The sequence below is a fragment of the Brassica oleracea genome, chromosome C9 (assembly GCF_000695525.1).
Source record: "Brassica oleracea var. oleracea cultivar TO1000 chromosome C9, BOL, whole genome shotgun sequence".
Classification (NCBI taxonomy): domain Eukaryota; kingdom Viridiplantae; phylum Streptophyta; class Magnoliopsida; order Brassicales; family Brassicaceae; genus Brassica; species Brassica oleracea.
The window spans coordinates 50,677,982-50,697,449 of record NC_027756.1 but is presented as its reverse complement, the minus strand read 5'-3'; the positions used below and the strand labels follow the sequence as shown (position 1 = coordinate 50,697,449).

Below are 19,468 nucleotides of genomic sequence, written 5' to 3'. Positions count from 1 at the left end.
GGGCACATTTGGTTCAAGCATGGCAAGTTTGTTCTTCTTCTGGGCAACTTTTCAACAAATATTCCCTGAACACCTCAAGATCGCAATCAAAGAGTTCCTTTTGTCTACAATCCAACAACTCTCATTTGTCCAAAGATTCTCCGACCGTGTCATCAACTTCTTCTCTCCTTACGTTGTCATCAGTTTCCCAGAGTACGAAGAGTACCGTTTCAACCACGCTTTCGCAGCCATCGACACTTACCTTGGTGCTAAAGCAATCGGTAAAGCCCAAAAAATTAGAGCAAGTCAGGTCAAAGAGAGCAAGGGTCTAGTTTTGAAACGTGACGAGGCTAAAGTCAGAGACGTGTACCAAGGAGTTAACGTCTGGTGGGAGATTGTAACCGCTACTGATGGAGACAGAACACACAAACTCACTTTCCATAGACGTGGGCTGGAGATTGTGACCGGATCTTACATTAAGTATGTGATGGAAGAAGGGAAATCAATCGAGGCCAAGAACAAGAAGATGAAGCTGTTCACTAATAACCCTAGTTCCAACTGGGATACTAGCAAGAAGAGCTTGTGGAGACACATTGATTTCGAGCACCCGGCGAGTTTTCAGACACTGGCTATGGATCCTGTCAAGAAAGAAGAAATTCTAAACGATCTTGAGGCGTTTAGTAATGGGAAAGAGTATTACAAGAAGATTGGGAAAGCTTGGAAGAGGGGCTACCTATTGTACGGACCACCAGGGACTGGTAAGTCCACCATGATCGCGGCGATGGCGAATCATTTGAACTATAATATATATGATCTCGAACTCACGGCTATTCAGAACAACTCGGAGCTGAGGAAACTTCTCACCGCGACATCGAGCAGGTCGATTATTGTGATAGAAGATATTGATTGTTCTGTTGATCTAACGGGCAAGAGAAGGAAGAGAGATGGTGACTTGAGCGTCAAGAAAGATGGAGAAGATTAAAACCAGAGCAGAGTCACACTCTCTGGGCTTCTGAACTTCATAGATGGGATATGGTCGGCTTGTGGACAAGAGAGGATTATTATTTTCACGACGAATCATATCGAGAAACTAGACCCGGCTTTGATCAGGAGAGGAAGGATGGATATGCATATTGAGTTGTCTTATTGTAGCTTCGAGGCGTTCAAGGTTCTTGCAAAGAACTACTTGGACGTTGATTCTCATCTTCTGTTTGGTGAAATCGACTCTTTGCTGAAGGAAACAAAGATCGCTCCGGCTGATGTCGCAGAGAAACTGATGGCCAAGAATCATAAAGTAGAAGTCGATGGATCCTTGAAAGACTTGGTTGAGAGTTTGGAGAGGAGGAAGAAGCACCAGAGAGGTCACGGTGATGATCACAAGAAGAAGTTTGGTGGCAAGAAACTCAAAATATTTCGCGAGTTGTTTTAGGATAATGTCTGATTACATCTTTTTTCTTTTGAATCCTTTTTTTTTCTTCTCTTTGAACCTGTGTGAATGTGATATATGAGTGTAAGAATTTCTGTTTGATCATAATAATAACTTAGATTTGTTTTCTTTTTGGAAGATAAGAGTTAAATTTATTTAGCAAATGTATTATTATAGTAAGTGTTTTCATGCACCATGTGCATCAATAAAAATTTTAAATTGAAATTATATTTAAAAATAAAATTTTATTAATAATGTAAATTTTATTATTTTCTTATCAATATTTTAATGTAAATTTGATTTAGTTAAACATGAAACAGAATTAAAAATAATTTATTATTTTTAAAATATATTTAAGAATGCATATATATATATATAATATTAGATAGATATTTTTATATATTTCTTTTGGTTAAATATATTAAATCAACTTGCATAAAATTAATAAAAAAATTGATATAAAATTGTATAATTATCAAAAATTAAAATTAAACAGTATTTCTAAAATTTCTAAATATATAAGGAAACTAATGATTTAATGATTAAAATTTATAATGTTTTAAGCAAAATTGTAGAAAATATAAAAAAATATAATTGAATAATATTTCAAAAATTATAATTTCATATTTGAATTTTTTTATTTTAGTAATGATGTATGAGTTATTATTGTTGACAAAAAGGTATGAGTTATTGTCATATTCTAAAAAATTTACCAAAAATATAAATCAATATTAAATGTAATGTATGAGTTATTATCATATTATAAAAGATTTACTAAAAATATAAATCAATAATTAATGTAATTTATAATGTCATATTTAGCAATAAACATTGTCATCAATTTTAGTAGTCAAGTCACATTTCTTTTATGAAAATAATTGTAGAGAGAACATGTGTCAAATCACTTCTCAAATAATGTCTAGTGGATATTATTATTGTAATTTTGAAGAAATTTGGTGATGTTCAGTTAAAATTAGCTATAACAAAAAAGATTAAAATTTGTGACTGACCTAATGAATAGACATCTTTATATCAATTAATATAAAATTTATGTCTTCATATTAAAAATAAAATTGTATTTTTTTAGATGAGTCTCGTAATCTCAGGTCCTGCTCTGATTGTGGTTAGGTTTTCCTTGAAATGTATGTTGCTGGTTCTTTGTGCTTGCGAGATATATATTCATATCAGTCAAGTAAATTTTGTATAATTTGGTAAGTATAATGGATGTGTTTGCGGTATTATAAATGAAAAATTAGACTTGCTATCGGAAACTTATGGACCAAATAAGTGTGATGAGCGATTTTGAAGTTTGTCTTATACTGGGTGTGGCAATCGCCGCCAGCTATATCGCAGCTGCACAAAGAGTGCGACAAAAAAAATACTTGTCTTAAACCTATCTACCGTGGAAGCACTATAGTCTACTGATTAAAGTTTAAAAATTTCTATATCTAGGTTTAGGGATCTAATCTCTGACTATACAATTTCTTACTGATTACGTGAAATCCAGATTTCAAGTCCCGAAGAAAACGATTTATTAAACAATTATACATACTACGGAAGAAATGCTTACAAAGGATCTTCAAAATGGTGCAAGTAAATCTGGCCAGACGTGGATTTTCATAGGCGGCTCAGGTGATACAGTTATGCGTAGGTCCTCATGAAGCAGGTAATATCATCGGTTGTCGAATCGTCTATGTAATCTTTCTTATATTATAATTGTAATATCATAATAAATCAGTGTTAAAAAAAAAACGTATCTATCTAGTTTCTCTTTTAATTTCTCTACTTTTAATCGTTGTCAATTTTTTTTGTCATGTTATTAGAAAACTGAAGTTGGAAAAGAAAGACAAATGATTCATTCATTAACCAATCTCAGTGACATGTCTTTGAAATTATATTTATCATATTCTTAAACTTCATTGATATATATTTTTGATATTAAAAGGATATTCTCTTAATCAAATAATAATAAGCATTATTATATGAAAGCTACAGACACTAAAATATAAGAAAGGAACATTAGAATTATCAGATCTTCTTTTTGTTCTTGAATATTATTGGATTTAACCCTTATGTAGAAAATGTAATTTTACATAACTATTTTAAAATATAATCTTAAATATTATGGGAGCATTTCTGCATTAACATAGGAGGAAAAGGATTGACAGGAAGTAGTTCTAAACAGTCGGGTACAGCTCCCAAAAAAAGTTGACAACAATAAGGAGTTATCGTACCAATTTTACCAGTCAATATAGACTGAGTGATCCCTTCAAAACATCCCGGAATATTTTTCAATGTTGATAGGCATTGGGTCACGTTAGGCCAAAACGAAGGTAATTGAGCATTCACAGAATTTGTAAAGCATATAACCGATAGGAGAAAAAATACACTCTTCGTAGACATGATGTGGGGAAGGGAATTATGCAATAAGAGAAGAATTGGTTTTCTTAAGATAGTTTTTTATGAAAGTAAATGATTGGCTGTATCGTCCAATTTATATGAAAAATGGGGTATGAAACAATTAATAAAAACAATGATAATAGGAAAGAGAATATATACTACTAACACATATAATATTGATAGTTTGATACAATAATAATAGGAAAGAAAATATACTAATTGACCACATGCGAGATTGATATAATAATAGAAACAATCTATACTATTCAGTATTGACCATGCTCAAATGTGTTAAAAAATCTTTATCATAATACTCATATAAGTTTTTTTTTCCGCACGCTTTATGTTTAGAATCTCTTCACCGTTTTTCTTATAAACTAGATAGTAATCCGCGTTGTGCGCAGAATAAAATAATTGATTAAATTATTTACTTTGCTTGTAATAAGAGATTTGTTGATATTTTTTTCTAGAATCAGATATCTATTCGAATTTAGTTAATCTATTCAGATATCAGTTTTTTATAGTTAGAAATTTAAATATGATTTAAATATTTACAAATTTCGGTTTGAATATGGTTTGGATTTGGTTTGAATCATTGCAGGTTCAGTTCAGGTTTGGGTTCATGTACTTATTTTAATTGTGTAAATTTTAACAAGATACCATGTCAGAAAACCTGGCTCTGATGCTATGTCAGAAAACAAGAGTATCGTAAAAGGTTTTCTGTATCAATCTTTAGGTCCAAGACATTCTCTTTATACAAGGTTTTCATTCCTAAACTAGATTTATAAGATATATGCAAATTAGTGAGAATATATTCTAAGAGATATATATAGATATGTCCATATCCGAATAGCTGAAATTCACTTTATATGTTCACATGTGATGTAATTTCATAAATTAAAAATCATCGACAAACAAGTTCAAAATCGTATCTCAAGCATCATATGTCGCCACAACTCAGCTTACCAGGGATCTATGCTATGGGAACTTGGTTCTCCTTTACATGATCTTATTTTCTAATGTAAAGCAAAGTTTTAGTTTCTTTTGAACTTAAAACAAGTAACCTTGATTGTAAACAGTATTTTTTGTTTGAATTAATTTAACATTTTTTCAAAAAACAAAATGTATAAATTAATAATTTGAGGAAAAGTTGCATAGAGATCTCCTTAATCAAAGAAACAGAAGAAACTCAGAATTTTCCACAGTGGATAAGCTTTATAACTTTTGCTACCTATCCGCACTGTGGTACGTTACCATGATTTTATTAGTTAATAACTACCGCGTAGAGTATTGCCTTAAAATAGAACTTAAAGTGAATCCAAATATTTTTTAATGTCAATATCATATAATAAGCATGAATTATAACTTACATAATTAATATTTTAAATATGTATATGACTCATGCATTGCTTTTTTCTTTTGAATCCTTTTTTTTTCTTCTCTTTGAACCTGTGTGAATGTGATATATGAGTGTAAGAATTTCTGTTTGATCATAATAATAACTTAGATTTGTTTTCTTTTTGGAAGATAAGAGTTAAATTTATTTAGCAAATGTATTATTATAGTAAGTGTTTTCATGCACCATGTGCATCAATAAAAAATTTAAATTGAAATTATATTTAAAAATAAAATTTTATTAATAATGTAAATTTTATTATTTTCTTATCAATATTTTAATGTAAATTTGATTTAATTAAACATGAAATAGATTTAAAAATAATTTATTATTTTTAAATTATATTTAAGAATGCATATATATAAATATATAATCTTAGATAGATTTTTTTATCTATTTCTTTTGGTTAAATATATTAAATCAACTTGCATAAAATTAATAAAAAAATTGATATAAAATTGTATAATTATCAAAAATTAAAATTAAACAGCATTTCTAAAATTTCTAAATATATAAGGAAACTAATGATTTAATGATTAAAATTTATAATGTTTTAAGCAAAATTGTAGAAATTATAAAATATATAATTGAATAATATTTCAAAAATTATAATTTCATATTTGAATATATTTATTTTAGTAATGATGTATGAGTTATTATTGTTGACAAAAAAGTATGAGTTATTGTCATATTCTAAAAAAATTACCAAAAATATAAATCAACATTAAATCTAATGTATGAGTTATTATCATATATATTATAAAAGATTTACTAAAAATAAAAATCAATAATTAATGTAATTTATAATGTCATATTTAGCAATAAGCCTTGTCATCAATTTTAATAGTCATGTCACATTTCTTTTATGAAAATAATTGTAGAAAGAATATGTGTCAAATTACTTCTCAAATAATGCTTAGTGGATATTATTATTGTAATTTTGAAGAAATTTGGTGATGTTCGGTTAAAATTAGTTGTAATAAAAAAAATTAAAATTTGTGATTGACCTAATGAATAGACATCTTTATATCAATTAATATAAAATTTATGTCTTCATATTAAAAATAAAATTGTATTTTTTTAGATGAGTCTCGTAATCTCAGGTCCGGCTCTGATTGTGGTTAGGTTTTTTATTACAACATAGATGCCTTTACTCCCACAAACTACGAAGTTTATGTTTCCTTGAAATGTATGTTGCTGGCTTTTTGTGCTTGCGAGATATATATTCATATCAGTCAAGTAAATTTTGTATAATTTGGTAAGTATAATGGATGTGTTTGCGGTATTATAGATGAAAAATTAGACTTGCTATCGGAAACTTATGGACCAAATAGGTGTGATGAGCGATTTTGAAGTTTGTCTTCTACTGGGTGTGGCAATCTCCGCCAGCTATATCGCAACTACACAAAGAGTGTGACAAAAATACTTGTGTTAGATCCATCTATCGTGGAAACACCGTAGCATACTGGTTAAAGTTTAAAAGTTTCTACATCTAGGTCTGGGGATCTAATCCCTGACTATACATTTTTTTCACTGATTACATGAAATCCAGGTTTCAAGTTCCGGAGAGAGCGATTTATTAAATAATTATGCAGACTACGGAAGAAATGCTTACAAAAGATCTTCAACATGGTGCAACTAAATCTGGTCAGACGTGGATTTTCATAGGTGGCTCAGGTGATGCAGTTATGCGTAAGTACTCATGAAGCAGGTAATATCATCGGTTGTCGAATCATCTATGTAATCTTTCTTATATTATAATTGTAATATCATAATAAATCAGCGTTAGAAAAAAACGTATCTATCTAGTTTCTCTTTTATTTTCTCTACTTTTAATCATTGTCAATTTTTTTTTGTCATGTTATTAGAAAACTGAAGTTGGAAAAGAAAGACAAATGATTCATTCATTAACCAACTTTGGAAAAGAAAGACAAATGATTCATTCATTAACCAACCTCAGTGACATGTCTTTGGAATTATATTTATCATATTCTTAAACTTCATTGATATATATTTTTGATATTAAAAGGATATTCTCTTAATCAAATAATAATAAGCATTATTATATGAAAGCTACAGACACTAAAATATAAGAAAGGAACATTAGAATTATCAGATCTTCTTTTTGTTCTTGAATATTATTGGATTTAACCCTTATGTAGAAAATGTAATTTTACATAACTATTTTAAAATATAATCTTAAATATTATGGGAGCATTTCTGCATTAACATAGGAGGAAAAGGATTGACAGGAAGTAGTTCTAAACAGTCGGGTACAGCTCCCAAAAAAAGTTGACAACAATAAGGAGTTATCGTACCAATTTTACCAGTCAATATAGACTGAGTGATCCCTTCAAAACATCCCGGAATATTTTTCAATGTTGATAGGCATTGGGTCACGTTAGGCCAAAACGAAGGTAATTGAGCATTCACAGAATTTGTAAAGCATATAACCGATAGGAGAAAAAATACACTCTTCGTAGACATGATGTGGGGAAGGGAATTATGCAATAAGAGAAGAATTGGTTTTCTTAAGATAGTTTTTTATGAAAGTAAATGATTGGCTGTATCGTCCAATTTATATGAAAAATGGGGTATGAAACAATTAATAAAAACAATGATAATAGGAAAGAGAATATATACTACTAACACATATAATATTGATAGTTTGATACAATAATAATAGGAAAGAAAATATACTAATTGACCACATGCGAGATTGATATAATAATAGAAACAATCTATACTATTCAGTATTGACCATGCTCAAATGTGTTAAAAAATCTTTATCATAATACTCATATAAGTTTTTTTTTCCGCACGCTTTATGTTTAGAATCTCTTCACCGTTTTTCTTATAAACTAGATAGTAATCCGCGTTGTGCGCAGAATAAAATAATTGATTAAATTATTTACTTTGCTTGTAATAAGAGATTTGTTGATATTTTTTTCTAGAATCAGATATCTATTCGAATTTAGTTAATCTATTCAGATATCAGTTTTTTATAGTTAGAAATTTAAATATGATTTAAATATTTACAAATTTCGGTTTGAATATGGTTTGGATTTGGTTTGAATCATTGCAGGTTCAGTTCAGGTTTGGGTTCATGTACTTATTTTAATTGTGTAAATTTTAACAAGATACCATGTCAGAAAACCTGGCTCTGATGCTATGTCAGAAAACAAGAGTATCGTAAAAGGTTTTCTGTATCAATCTTTAGGTCCAAGACATTCTCTTTATACAAGGTTTTCATTCCTAAACTAGATTTATAAGATATATGCAAATTAGTGAGAATATATTCTAAGAGATATATATAGATATGTCCATATCCGAATAGCTGAAATTCACTTTATATGTTCACATGTGATGTAATTTCATAAATTAAAAATCATCGACAAACAAGTTCAAAATCGTATCTCAAGCATCATATGTCGCCACAACTCAGCTTACCAGGGATCTATGCTATGGGAACTTGGTTCTCCTTTACATGATCTTATTTTCTAATGTAAAGCAAAGTTTTAGTTTCTTTTGAACTTAAAACAAGTAACCTTGATTGTAAACAGTATTTTTTGTTTGAATTAATTTAACATTTTTTCAAAAAACAAAATGTATAAATTAATAATTTGAGGAAAAGTTGCATAGAGATCTCCTTAATCAAAGAAACAGAAGAAACTCAGAATTTTCCACAGTGGATAAGCTTTATAACTTTTGCTACCTATCCGCACTGTGGTACGTTACCATGATTTTATTAGTTAATAACTACCGCGTAGAGTATTGCCTTAAAATAGAACTTAAAGTGAATCCAAATATTTTTTAATGTCAATATCATATAATAAGCATGAATTATAACTTACATAATTAATATTTTAAATATGTATATGACTCATGCATTGCTTTTTTCTTTTGAATCCTTTTTTTTTCTTCTCTTTGAACCTGTGTGAATGTGATATATGAGTGTAAGAATTTCTGTTTGATCATAATAATAACTTAGATTTGTTTTCTTTTTGGAAGATAAGAGTTAAATTTATTTAGCAAATGTATTATTATAGTAAGTGTTTTCATGCACCATGTGCATCAATAAAAATTTTAAATTGAAATTATATTTAAATGTGTGAATGTGATACATGAGTATAAGAATTTCTGTTTGATCATAATAATAACTTAGATTTGTTTTCTTTTTGGAAGATAAGAGTTAAATTTATTTAGCAAATGTATTATTATAGTAAGTGTTTTCATGCACCATGTGCATCAATAAAAATTTTAAATTGAAATTATATTTAAATGTGTGAATGTGATACATGAGTATAAGAATTTCTGTTTGATCATAATAATAATAACTTAGATATATTTTCTTTTTGAATATAATAGTTAAATTTTATTTAGCAAATGTATAGATATTGTATCTATATAAACACACACATACACTGACACATAATCATAAACTTCAAATATTTCATACTAAACCTTTAATGGTCACTGCATGGTTGAGCTACTTGCAGGGATCGGTGGTTATCGGTTCACTGACTTCTCTGGTTTATTCCCTAAACCATTAACTGCCACCTCATCGGTTAGGCTGCTTGCAGGGACTAGTTTTCGATTCGCTACACACTCTATGGCTCATTCACTGTCCTACTAGTTCTCTGCGTCGATCTGGACTTGCTTAGTTTCATTGGATGACGAGGAGCTAACGTGGCTTGAAGAAACTGTATCCAGGAAACGAACGATGACACATGTGATGTTGTCTTTACTTCCTCTCTTGATTGCTTCTGCCACAAGTTTCTTGGCGGAGTCCTCTGGATCTTCAACTTCCTTAACCATTGCAACTGCTTCCTGCAAAATATTGATCAAAGATTATAACAACTAAAAACAAAGACGTTAAATAAGCAATTATAACTTCACGGACCTCATTAGAGAAAACATCCCATAGACCGTCACTTGCTAGGATCAGAAACTCAAGAGAGTCATCAATCTTTTCCTCCTATATTTCCAACAACAATCCGAATAACCAAAAAAAGGCGCCAAGAAGATTATATGCAACGTGATTCTTATTAAAGTGATGAAAGTACCCGGATCTCTGGATCAGCAACAACATATTGCTTTAGAAGACGATCACCAAATGCACGAGAGACTGCAAGAACTCCTCCAACCCTCCAAGTTCCTATTTCAATTAGTGAATGCAACACACACATAGAGACATCAATTAGGACTGTGTGCTGAGAAAAAAGCATGAAGCAGAGTTTTTTAGTCCTATAGTTTCTTGTTAAAATTTACTTGCCTGCCCACATCACAAATCCACCAGCATTCTCAATCCTTTCACGCTCATCACTTTGGTCAGGTTTGTGGTCCCTTGACACAGCAATGGCTGCACACAACACAGCATCACTCATATTAAGATAATTTATGAGAAAGACATGTGACAGGAGACACCATAATATTTGATATGATCTACTATATAGCAAGTTACCAGTTCCGGCTCTGCTGATAACAGCTCGTGAATCACCAACATTTGCAACAAGTAAACGATCACCAAGAAGAATAGCTGTGGAAGCAGTCGAACCAGCGTCTCTATTGTGGCTATCTTCCGACTTGAGAAGCTCAGAGTCTGTATGGTTATAGGCATCAGCTGGATAAAAAGGTTGATGCAAATTAGAGAGCAGCATGGAATAGAGACATTTTGTGTTTAAAACAATTTTGTTGAGGTTCTTGTGAGAGTACTTATAGCTGATTTGGTGTCAGAGATAAACTTTGGATGAGTGATCAGATTACTGAAAAGATGACGCTTCACATACTCAGCTGCTCTGGCTCCACCATGGCCTGACAAAACAGTATATAATAATACTATTATTAATTCTCTGTTCCATAATGTCAAAACTAAGCTATGAGATACTTAATTAACATATAATACTCATCATAAGCTAGGCTAAAACTGATGATTCTAGGTTTTCTTGAGAGTAATGTTATTAAAAGTTACCATCAAAAACTCCAAAAAGACCAACGATTTCTCCATCAACACCGTCGATCCTGGTCTCGAAAAAGTCTTCCATAGATGATCGCTTGCCAGCAGAGCTTGCATATCCATAACTGAATTTTCCATTCTGGCTGAAATTTGAATCATGCGTTAACGCACAAAACACACGATCATTTGAAGAATCAAATGAGCAAATCAGAATCAATAAAGTGAAACCAAAATAACAGCAAATTAATCAAATATTCAATCTAGTTTTTCGTTCATATAATTAAACGGAGAGTTGAGACGAATTGACCTGAGACCTCCTCCGCTCGATGGAGTTTCAGCAGCCTGAAAAGGGTTGGAACACGACATGGCCTCGTCAAGATATCCCATTGTTTCTCTCTTCAAGAAATTCCAAAAAGCTTACTCTCTTAGAAATCAACAGACAAATCTGCTCGTGTTGAGAACATAGAAAGCTAAACCAGAGAGAGAAAGAGGAAACATGTGATCGCTGTTTCGAGAGTAGGGAGCATATTCCGGCCGCGAACCATGGTTTTGTGTTTCATTTTATGCGCTAATTATAGAAAGGTTGAAAGAAAGAATCAAAGAACCAAACAGGGAAGTCAAAAATCGATAAACCAATGGCGCATGTACAGAATCACACGTGCTCTCATCGAAGCGAAGTGATAGCTAGAAATAGAATCATGTGGGTCCCTTGATAGTTATATCATACCGCATACATGTGGTTTGTTGACATTACAATGACATTGACCATCATCGGCCTTGTTTGTATTTCTCTTTGTGCACAAAAAAAAAAGTTTGCAATGTTTTAAAAGTTGGGCCATTGGGCCCATGTGATTTCGCTTTTTCGAAACTGAACCAAACCGTCCGTTTTCGATTAACCAAAATTTTGAAAACTAATACCGAAATTAACCGGATTAAATTTTGGTTTGGTTTGGTTGTCGATTTTTTTTATTTTCGGTTAATTTCGGTATAGTTTTCTAAAAAAACTCGGATATTTTCGGTTAAACTTAAGTATTTCGGTTAAATTCGTTTTTTCTGTTATTTTCAGTTTTTTTTTTATTTTTTAAAAATAAAAAAACCTAACAGAACAGAACCGAACCAAAAATTGAATTATTTTCTAAAATCTTACCGAACCAAACCGAACCGAAAACCAAAAATTTTGGTTTGTTTCGGACAAAAACCGCATGGCTACTTGGGCCTTATGCCTAATCTTTTGTCAATTTTGTAAATATTATTTTTTCACCTGAGACGCTAGTTTTTTATGATTTGGTATCTGAGTGAACCCAACAACCTTACCTATTAGTCTGGTCCGGACAGTGACCCAATCATCTCACGAATTGATGGCTCAAAGTAGATTTAATTTTTTTCGAGATTGTTAGAAAATAAAATATTGTTTCGGAAAGGTACGATAGATTATACGAGATTAATGGTTATACACACCATTATCTCGAGAAAAAATGTTGGAGAGAAAATCTCATATTGAAAATATGTAAAGAATTTGAATAATATATAAAAGACATGGACAGTTGAACAATTCAGTTACTGCCAACTGGCTTTTAAGTTTAAACCCAGAAAACTTATCACCATGAACACATACTTCAAACTTTGGGATACTTAATATGATCTGTATTAAGATAATAATGAGTGAGTGAATACTCTTGAAAAGAAAATGTTGCATCGAAGCAAACTTATCCTCGTACAAACAGGGCCGCTCAAAGCTTACCAAACCTCCACACTTGATTAATCGCAAAGCTCCTATAAATACAAACTTACCAAATTTTATTTTGTCTCTCATCAAACTTACATACAACCATCCGGAGCAAACCCGACCCGTCCCCCCGCACCGTCATACACAACCTGTATCGTCTTTTGCTGAACGTTCCCGAAAATGGCCACGTCATCATCGTTACCATTCCCCACAAACGCCAAACAAACCTCCGACGCATCAAACACGTACAGAATCCCTTTGGAGTCAACCTCCACATCGGTGCCGCCTTTGAAGGAGAACGAGACTTTAGGAATCTCCACAGTCTCCAAGCCAGTAAAATTGTAGCACGTGTCAAGTATCGATTGTCCCATCGAAGTCGTATAATTCGACATATTCTCCTTAAACGCGGTACGTAGTGCCGCGTAGGCCTTGGGAGGGAGGCGAGTAATCACGGTTCCTGAGTCGATTATAGCACCGGGAGCAGAGAACACGGTTAAAGGAATCTCCAGTTCCTTGCCGGCGACGGTAATACCTACGATGTCGAGACCATAAAAGGAAGCGCTGTGTCTGGCTGTGGAGATGGGAGTGTACTTGACGGAATTAGATAATCCACCTGATGATCCGAAGGTGAGATGGCCAGTGTAGTCTGCGGAAGAAGGGAGGCAGTAGGAGAATATGTTATTGTAGGTCATTGCCGTCTGCGACGGCAATGAGAATTCGCCGCGGCCGAGGCCGAGAAGTCCGGCGGCGCCGTAGAAAAGTCCTTGGTTGTTCTCGCCGCAGCCAAAGTTAACACCGTCGAATACATCGGTGTTTAAAGTAAATTTCTCCTTGGCGAGAAATCCTACAGTGAACGAGCTATCGCCGTATCCTATACCGTAGATGCAGTTGGAAGCCGAGCAGTTTCTATAGTGACCTATTATCAATGTGGTGAATTTTTTAAAAAAAAATTAATTTTATAAAGAGCAAAAACGATTTAGAACATCACAAAACCAAAATATTACACAAGAAGAAAATGATTTAAATAAATTTTATAAAAAAACTAAATTAGATTTAATGAATAATATATAAATAAAAATAATATTTGAACATTATTATTTTAATTTTTTACTTTAAATTCTGAATTCTATTATTAAATCTCCAAATCTAAACTTTTCTTCTAAAATCTAAATTCTAGGCTTAGATTAATTAGTTGCAATGGTATAAATGTTTTTTTTTAAACTATTTTGTGATACAAAAATTATGCGGATATTTCTTTTTTTTTTTTTTAAAAAAAAACTGAAAATCAAACCTTGGGAAGTGAGAGAATCGCAAACAGGGGATGAGCACGAGACGTTGGAGTACGAAGTAGACGAAGAAGGGTTAAAGATGGGCTCCTCTTGTGGATAACATGTTCCAGTTTTACCACATGGCTCGCACTGAGTCCACGTCAGATCGCTGCCTGTGTCGAAGACCAGAGACAGGTCGTGTTTCGGCGTTCCGAATCCGACCGTCACGATGTAGTTTCCTGAACCCAGTGTGCTTCCGTCTCTAGCCTCTAGCTCCGTTGACTGACTTTGACTGACCCTATATTGGGGTGTTAGCTTCTTTGAAAGCTTTGAGTGGATGGATTTTACTCGAGCCTGGTCGAGTCTGAGGATGTCGTCATGGTTGGGACTTGTCTTGGCTTTCTTGCTGCTTAAACTCGAGCATGGGCCGTGTCTGTGCGTCAGGAGCAACGACGACTTGGTGTTAGATGCTGAATCGATGAATCAGAGTTAAAATTATTAATCTCTATCTATTTTTATTGGCACCAATCATGTTAAATAGTAGAATGAATCATTAGAGACTGGAACTGTATTAGCTAAGATAATGTCACCTCTTGGAGAAAGAACACATGATGATGATGAAGGAAAGAGAGAGCTGGCAAGAATTCTGTGGAAAGAAACCTCTCCACTCTTTCTTTTTTGAGCTCCATCAGTACAACAAAAACTGAGCCATGCACAAAGAACTAAGGTTATGATGTTCAACAAATTCTTCATTTTCCACTCTCCCTAATTACATAATTTGGTTGGTCATTTTATAACACCATATCCCTTTGCTCATTAAACTCTGAAGTGGATGTTGTTAGACTAAAGGCTAGCCACATATCACATACTGACATATAAGTAAGGTATAAAGAGATATTTATGAAATCAGTTATGACCACTAATTTAAGATAGTGTTAGAGAAGTCTACCGTATTTATAAAGCTAATACCTCAACACTCTTGTTGAACCAGCAAAAAAAAAAAAGAAACGTAATAGACACAAAACTGTTTAGGACTTAATTGCTTGCTTTACCCCCATGACCTCTAGAAGAAGCTCAGAATCTAATATGTCCAATACAGTGTCAAAGAAAGAGACAATAGGATCAGCGGCTACGGTCAGAGTCGTGGGAAATGAAATGCATACAATCTCCCGTCCAATCGAATCCATCTTCAAGACAAGTCTTAAATGAAATATATATTAGAATCGCCTACTGTAATTTTCTTTTTAATACTCATGTATGTACTAATACATCATGTATTATACAAGTATAAACCTTGAGTCTCAAAAGAACACGCAAGAAAAGGATTTAGTCTTGGACTGATGAGGGTGGGTCCATCATTTTCTGTCATTTGCATCAAGAAACCAAGCGCTTAACCAAGTTAGTTGTTTTGTGTGAATATAGGATACATTTTACCAACAAAGAGAAGAAAAAAACAATATACATATATACACGTAAAGTCCAGATGCAGGTGGTAAACATAATACATGTTAATTAACTCTTAAGATTTATTACATTCGAAGATAGATCTATTACAATTTCGAAATGTTATATACGTTTATTGAGAGCATGTACCTGACAAGTTTGCTTGACAAAACAATCCGTTTCTTTCTTAGTTCACACTTTAGGATACTTAATACGATCAATATTGATCGTACACATACTTGAGTGGTCCTTGACACTTTCACAGACGGCCACTCAAGCTTACAAACACTTGATGAAAGATAATACTTACTTAAAAATACAAACATACCAATTTTATATTGTTTCACATCAACTACATACAACCATTGGGAGCAAACCCGACCCGACCGCCGGGACCGTCGTACACAACTTGCATTGTCTTTTGCTGAACGTTCCCGAAAATGGTCACGTCATCATCGTTATTATTCCCCGCAAACGCCAAACAAACCGTGGACTTATTAAACACGTACAAAACCCCTATTGAGTCAAGTTCCACGACGGTGCCGCCTTTGAAGGAGAAGGAGACTTTAGGTATGTTCATAGTCTCTTGGCCGGTGAAATCGTAGCACGTGTCAAGAATCGATCGTCCCAACGTAGTCTTATAATTCGACATCTTCTCCTTGAACGCGGTTCGCAGTGCCGCGTAGGCCATGGGTGGTAGGCGAGTAATCACGGTACCAGAGTCGATTACAGCACCGGTAGTGGAGGGGATCTCCAGTTGCTTGTCGTCGACGGAGATACCTACGATATCAAGGCCATAAAAGGATGCGCTATATGGGACTGCGGAGATGGGAGTGTATTTGACGGAGTTAGATAATCCAGCTGATCCGAAGGTGAGATGGCCAGTGTACTCTGGGGAAGAAGGGAGGCAGTAGGAGAATATATTGTTGTACGTCATCGCCGTCTGCGATGGAAACGAGACTTTGCCGCGGCCAAGACCGAGAAGTCCGGCGATACCAATGAATCCTTTGTTGTTCACACCGCAGCCAAAGATAACATTGTCGAAGACATCAGAGTTCGCTAAAGTAAATTTCTCGGTGGCGAGAAATCCTATGGTGAACGATCTATCGCCGTATCCGACACCGTAGTCGCAGTTGGGAGCCAAACAATTTTTAACGCGACCTTGGGAAGCGAGAGAGTCGCAGAACGGCGATGAGCACGAGACGTTGGAGAAGGAAGAAGAGGAAGATGGGTTAAAGATGGGCTCCTTTTGGGGATAACATGTTCCATTTCTACCACATGGCTCGCATTGAGTCCACGTCAGATCGCTGCCTGTGTCGAAGACCAGAGAGAGATCGTGTTTCGGCGTCCCGATTCCGACCGTCACGATGTAGTTTCCATAACCGAGTGTGATTCCATCTGTAGCCGGTAGAACTGTTGACTGGCTTTGACTGAGTCTATCTCTGGCTGTTAGCTTCTTTGAAAGCTTTGAGTGAATGGATTTTACGCGCGCCTGGTCGAGTCTGAGGATCTCGTCATGGTCGGGACTGATCGTGGCTTTCTTGCTGCTTAGACTCGAGCATGGGCCGTGTCTGTTCACCACGTGAAGCGACGACTTCGTATTAGATACTGAAATCAATTAATTAGGGCTAAAAAATATTAACCTCTATCGGCACCAGTCATCATTATATAGCAAGATCATGAATCATTAATTAGAGACTGAACTGTATTATTAGCTATTATAATAATCTCACCTCTTGGAGGAAGAACACATGGTGCTGGTAATGAAGGAAAAAGAGAGCTTGCTTGAATTCTGTGAAAAGAAAGCTCTCCACTTTCTCTCTTTTGAGCTCCATCAGCACGACCCCAACTGAGCCATAAACAAATGATTATAGTTATGATATTCAACATATTCTTCATTTTACACTCTACTAATTAAATGAAACTGGTTAGTCATTTTATAACCAAATTTCCTTGCTCAAGAAACTCTGTAGTTGATGATGTTGTTATACTCAAGGCTAGCCGCATATCACATACCATTAATATGTAGGGTACTGAGAGATCCATGAAATCAGTTATGACCATTAATATAAGATAAGTGTTAGAAAATTCTAAAAGTTCAAATTATTCAAAAGAAAAGTCTAATAGTGCAACTCTCTTGTTGAGCCAGCAAAAATAAACCCAATAGAGAAATTTTTTAGGACTTGCATCCTCTTACCCCCATGGCCCCTAGAAGAAGCTATATCAATGCAATAGCCTGCACGTACGAGACCCAGCAATAACCCTAGGATCAGTGACGTTGATGTTGACACTTAACACCATGCACTTTTACTTTCTTCTGGCTTCTCTTCCTGTCATCAGAATCTAATAGATATAAGATATGTCAAACGCACTGTCAATGAAAGAGACAATAGGATCAGCGGCTAAGGCCAAAGTCGTGGGAAATGCGGTGCCTACAATTCTAACTGAATCCATCTTCGAAACATAAAGGAAATATAGTAGAATCGCTCCTTGTAATTTTACTTTTAATATTCATGTATGTACTAATACATCATGTCTAACACAAGTATAACTTGAGTGACGAGTCTCAGAAGAACACACAAGAAAAAGATTTAGTCTTCGACTATTGAGCCATACACAAAGGATTACGGTTAAGATATTCAAGAAATTCTTCATTTTCCACTTTCCCCCACAGCAATACTTACTAATTACATAATTTGGTTGGTCATTTTATAACCATATCCCTTTGCTCATTAAAATCTGAACTGGATGTTGTTAGACTAAAGGCTAGCCACATATCACATAAGTAGGGTATAGAGATATATATCTACGAAATCAGTTTTGGCCACTAATTTAAGATAGTGTTCGAAAAGTCTACCGAATTTTTAAAGCTAATACCTCAACACTTTTGTTAAACCAGCAAAAAAAGAAGCAGAAACATAATAGACACAAAACTGTTTAGAACTTGCTTGCTTTACCCCCATGGCCTCTTGAATAAGCTTTGAACCTAACATCAGTGCAATAGCCTGCACGAGACGTGGGAAATAGAATGCCTACAATCTTCAAAACAAGTTTTAAATGAAATATATATTATAATCTCTCCCTGTAATTTTTGTTTTTACTATTCATGTATCTATTAATACGTCATGTAATGCACAAGTGTTACCACTACAAGAAATATGAGTATTGGTAGCAGTTCGCGGTAGCACGAATTCACGAACTGCTACAAGAACTAACAAAATCTGATTTTAATTTTTCCGTAGCGTTAAATGAGTGCTAGAAAAAAAATTCATTAAACGGGAACATAAAAATGAGAACAATAGCTGTAAAGTGTTATTGGAGGCAAAATACTTAACCTTTTTTTTTCTTTAGGATTCTTCGATTGGGACTGATTTTTAATAACTTGTTCTTATCCTTCTTGGTAGATGGCCATTCTCATATCATCGTCTCTGTCCTCGAGTCTCATCTCTGTGTTTCCCTTTTTTTCGAGCTTGGGATCGAGACGCTTGTCAGATGCGAGAGAGGAGTGGAGGCGGCGGAGGGATGCGTTGACGGAGGAGGCTTTTTAACGGAGGGTGAGGTCTTGATGGGAAGAGGAAGAGATGAAGGAAGCGACGGAGCATGGAGCTCCTTAACCTTCTCCACCACTCGGTGGTCTCCGCTCACCCGCAATCGAACACGGTCACGGCGGCACCTCTTGTCCACTCTCGAGCATTACCGCCGTGTCTCTGCTCATCAATCCGCCGTGCTCTGTCGCTATTAAGCTTGTGAGTGTTTCAGTATATAAAGACTCCAACTTTTCTTTTTGTTCTTACCAGAGCTGTTCATGTTCATAGTGTTTTGTCTGTGTTTCATATCTCTGTTCTGAACGATGCAATAACATTGATTCATCGAA

The 19,468-nt window shown here is 34.1% G+C and overlaps 3 protein-coding genes and 1 pseudogene across 6 annotated transcripts; 1 reads left to right on the top strand and 3 right to left on the bottom strand.

Moving 5' to 3' along the window:
- Window positions 1-1,408, top strand: part of LOC106318437 — a 13,262-nt pseudogene extending 11,854 nt beyond the window's left edge.
- Window positions 1,409-9,558: 8,150 nt separating this feature from the next.
- LOC106316408 (probable protein phosphatase 2C 69) lies at window positions 9,559-11,738 on the bottom strand. 2 transcript variants are annotated; one of them, XM_013754294.1, is made up of 9 exons: window positions 11,654-11,738; window positions 11,465-11,553; window positions 11,173-11,300; window positions 10,917-11,015; window positions 10,666-10,824; window positions 10,477-10,563; window positions 10,268-10,359; window positions 10,105-10,179; window positions 9,559-10,031 (listed from the first exon to the last, which is right to left on the bottom strand). In XM_013754294.1, the coding sequence occupies exons 2-9, from the start codon at window positions 11,542-11,544 to the stop codon at window positions 9,834-9,836; spliced, it is 918 nt and encodes a 305-aa protein (XP_013609748.1). In that variant the 5' UTR covers window positions 11,545-11,553; window positions 11,654-11,738; the 3' UTR covers window positions 9,559-9,833. The 2 variants fall into 2 exon arrangements, with proteins under 2 accessions (XP_013609748.1, XP_013609746.1); XM_013754292.1 differs by having other exon boundaries at window positions 11,634-11,727.
- Window positions 11,739-12,665: 927 nt separating this feature from the next.
- LOC106312901 (protein ASPARTIC PROTEASE IN GUARD CELL 2-like) lies at window positions 12,666-15,002 on the bottom strand. 2 transcript variants are annotated; one of them, XM_013750586.1, is made up of 3 exons: window positions 14,742-15,002; window positions 14,175-14,621; window positions 12,666-13,799 (listed from the first exon to the last, which is right to left on the bottom strand). In XM_013750586.1, the coding sequence occupies exons 1-3, from the start codon at window positions 14,902-14,904 to the stop codon at window positions 12,976-12,978; spliced, it is 1,434 nt and encodes a 477-aa protein (XP_013606040.1). In that variant the 5' UTR covers window positions 14,905-15,002; the 3' UTR covers window positions 12,666-12,975. The 2 variants fall into 2 exon arrangements, with proteins under 2 accessions (XP_013606040.1, XP_013606041.1); XM_013750587.1 differs by having other exon boundaries at window positions 14,175-14,584; window positions 14,742-14,863.
- Window positions 15,003-15,695: 693 nt separating this feature from the next.
- On the bottom strand, window positions 15,696-17,596 carry LOC106318366 (protein ASPARTIC PROTEASE IN GUARD CELL 2-like). Of its 2 annotated transcripts, none has more exons than XM_013756308.1 (2): window positions 17,328-17,596; window positions 15,696-17,202 (listed from the first exon to the last, which is right to left on the bottom strand). In XM_013756308.1, the coding sequence occupies exons 1-2, from the start codon at window positions 17,491-17,493 to the stop codon at window positions 15,947-15,949; spliced, it is 1,422 nt and encodes a 473-aa protein (XP_013611762.1). In that variant the 5' UTR covers window positions 17,494-17,596; the 3' UTR covers window positions 15,696-15,946. The 2 variants fall into 2 exon arrangements, with proteins under 2 accessions (XP_013611762.1, XP_013611763.1); XM_013756309.1 differs by having other exon boundaries at window positions 15,696-17,165; window positions 17,328-17,588.
- Window positions 17,597-19,468: the final 1,872 nt, after the last annotated feature.

Bases quoted from the DNA above. Each gene is read 5' to 3' on its own strand.
- LOC106316408 (XM_013754292.1), bottom strand. From the start codon at position 11,717: ATGAAACACAAAACCATGGTTCGCGGCCGGAATATGCTCCCTACTCTC. The intron at 11,016-11,172 runs GTAACTTTTAAT...CTGTTTTGTCAG, and splicing joins TCTTTTTGGAGTTTTTGATG to GCCATGGTGGAGCCAGAGCA. The intron at 10,360-10,476 runs GCAAGTAAATTT...TAATTGAAATAG, and splicing joins TGGATTTGTGATGTGGGCAG to GAACTTGGAGGGTTGGAGGA.
- LOC106312901 (XM_013750586.1), bottom strand. From the start codon at position 14,904: ATGAAGAATTTGTTGAACATCATAACCTTAGTTCTTTGTGCATGGCTC. The intron at 14,622-14,741 runs GTGACATTATCT...TCATCGATTCAG, and splicing joins ATGTGTTCTTTCTCCAAGAG to CATCTAACACCAAGTCGTCG. The intron at 13,800-14,174 runs GTTTGATTTTCA...CATTGATAATAG, and splicing joins CGATTCTCTCACTTCCCAAG to GTCACTATAGAAACTGCTCG.
- LOC106318366 (XM_013756308.1), bottom strand. From the start codon at position 17,493: ATGAAGAATATGTTGAATATCATAACTATAATCATTTGTTTATGGCTC. The intron at 17,203-17,327 runs GTGAGATTATTA...AATTGATTTCAG, and splicing joins ATGTGTTCTTCCTCCAAGAG to TATCTAATACGAAGTCGTCG.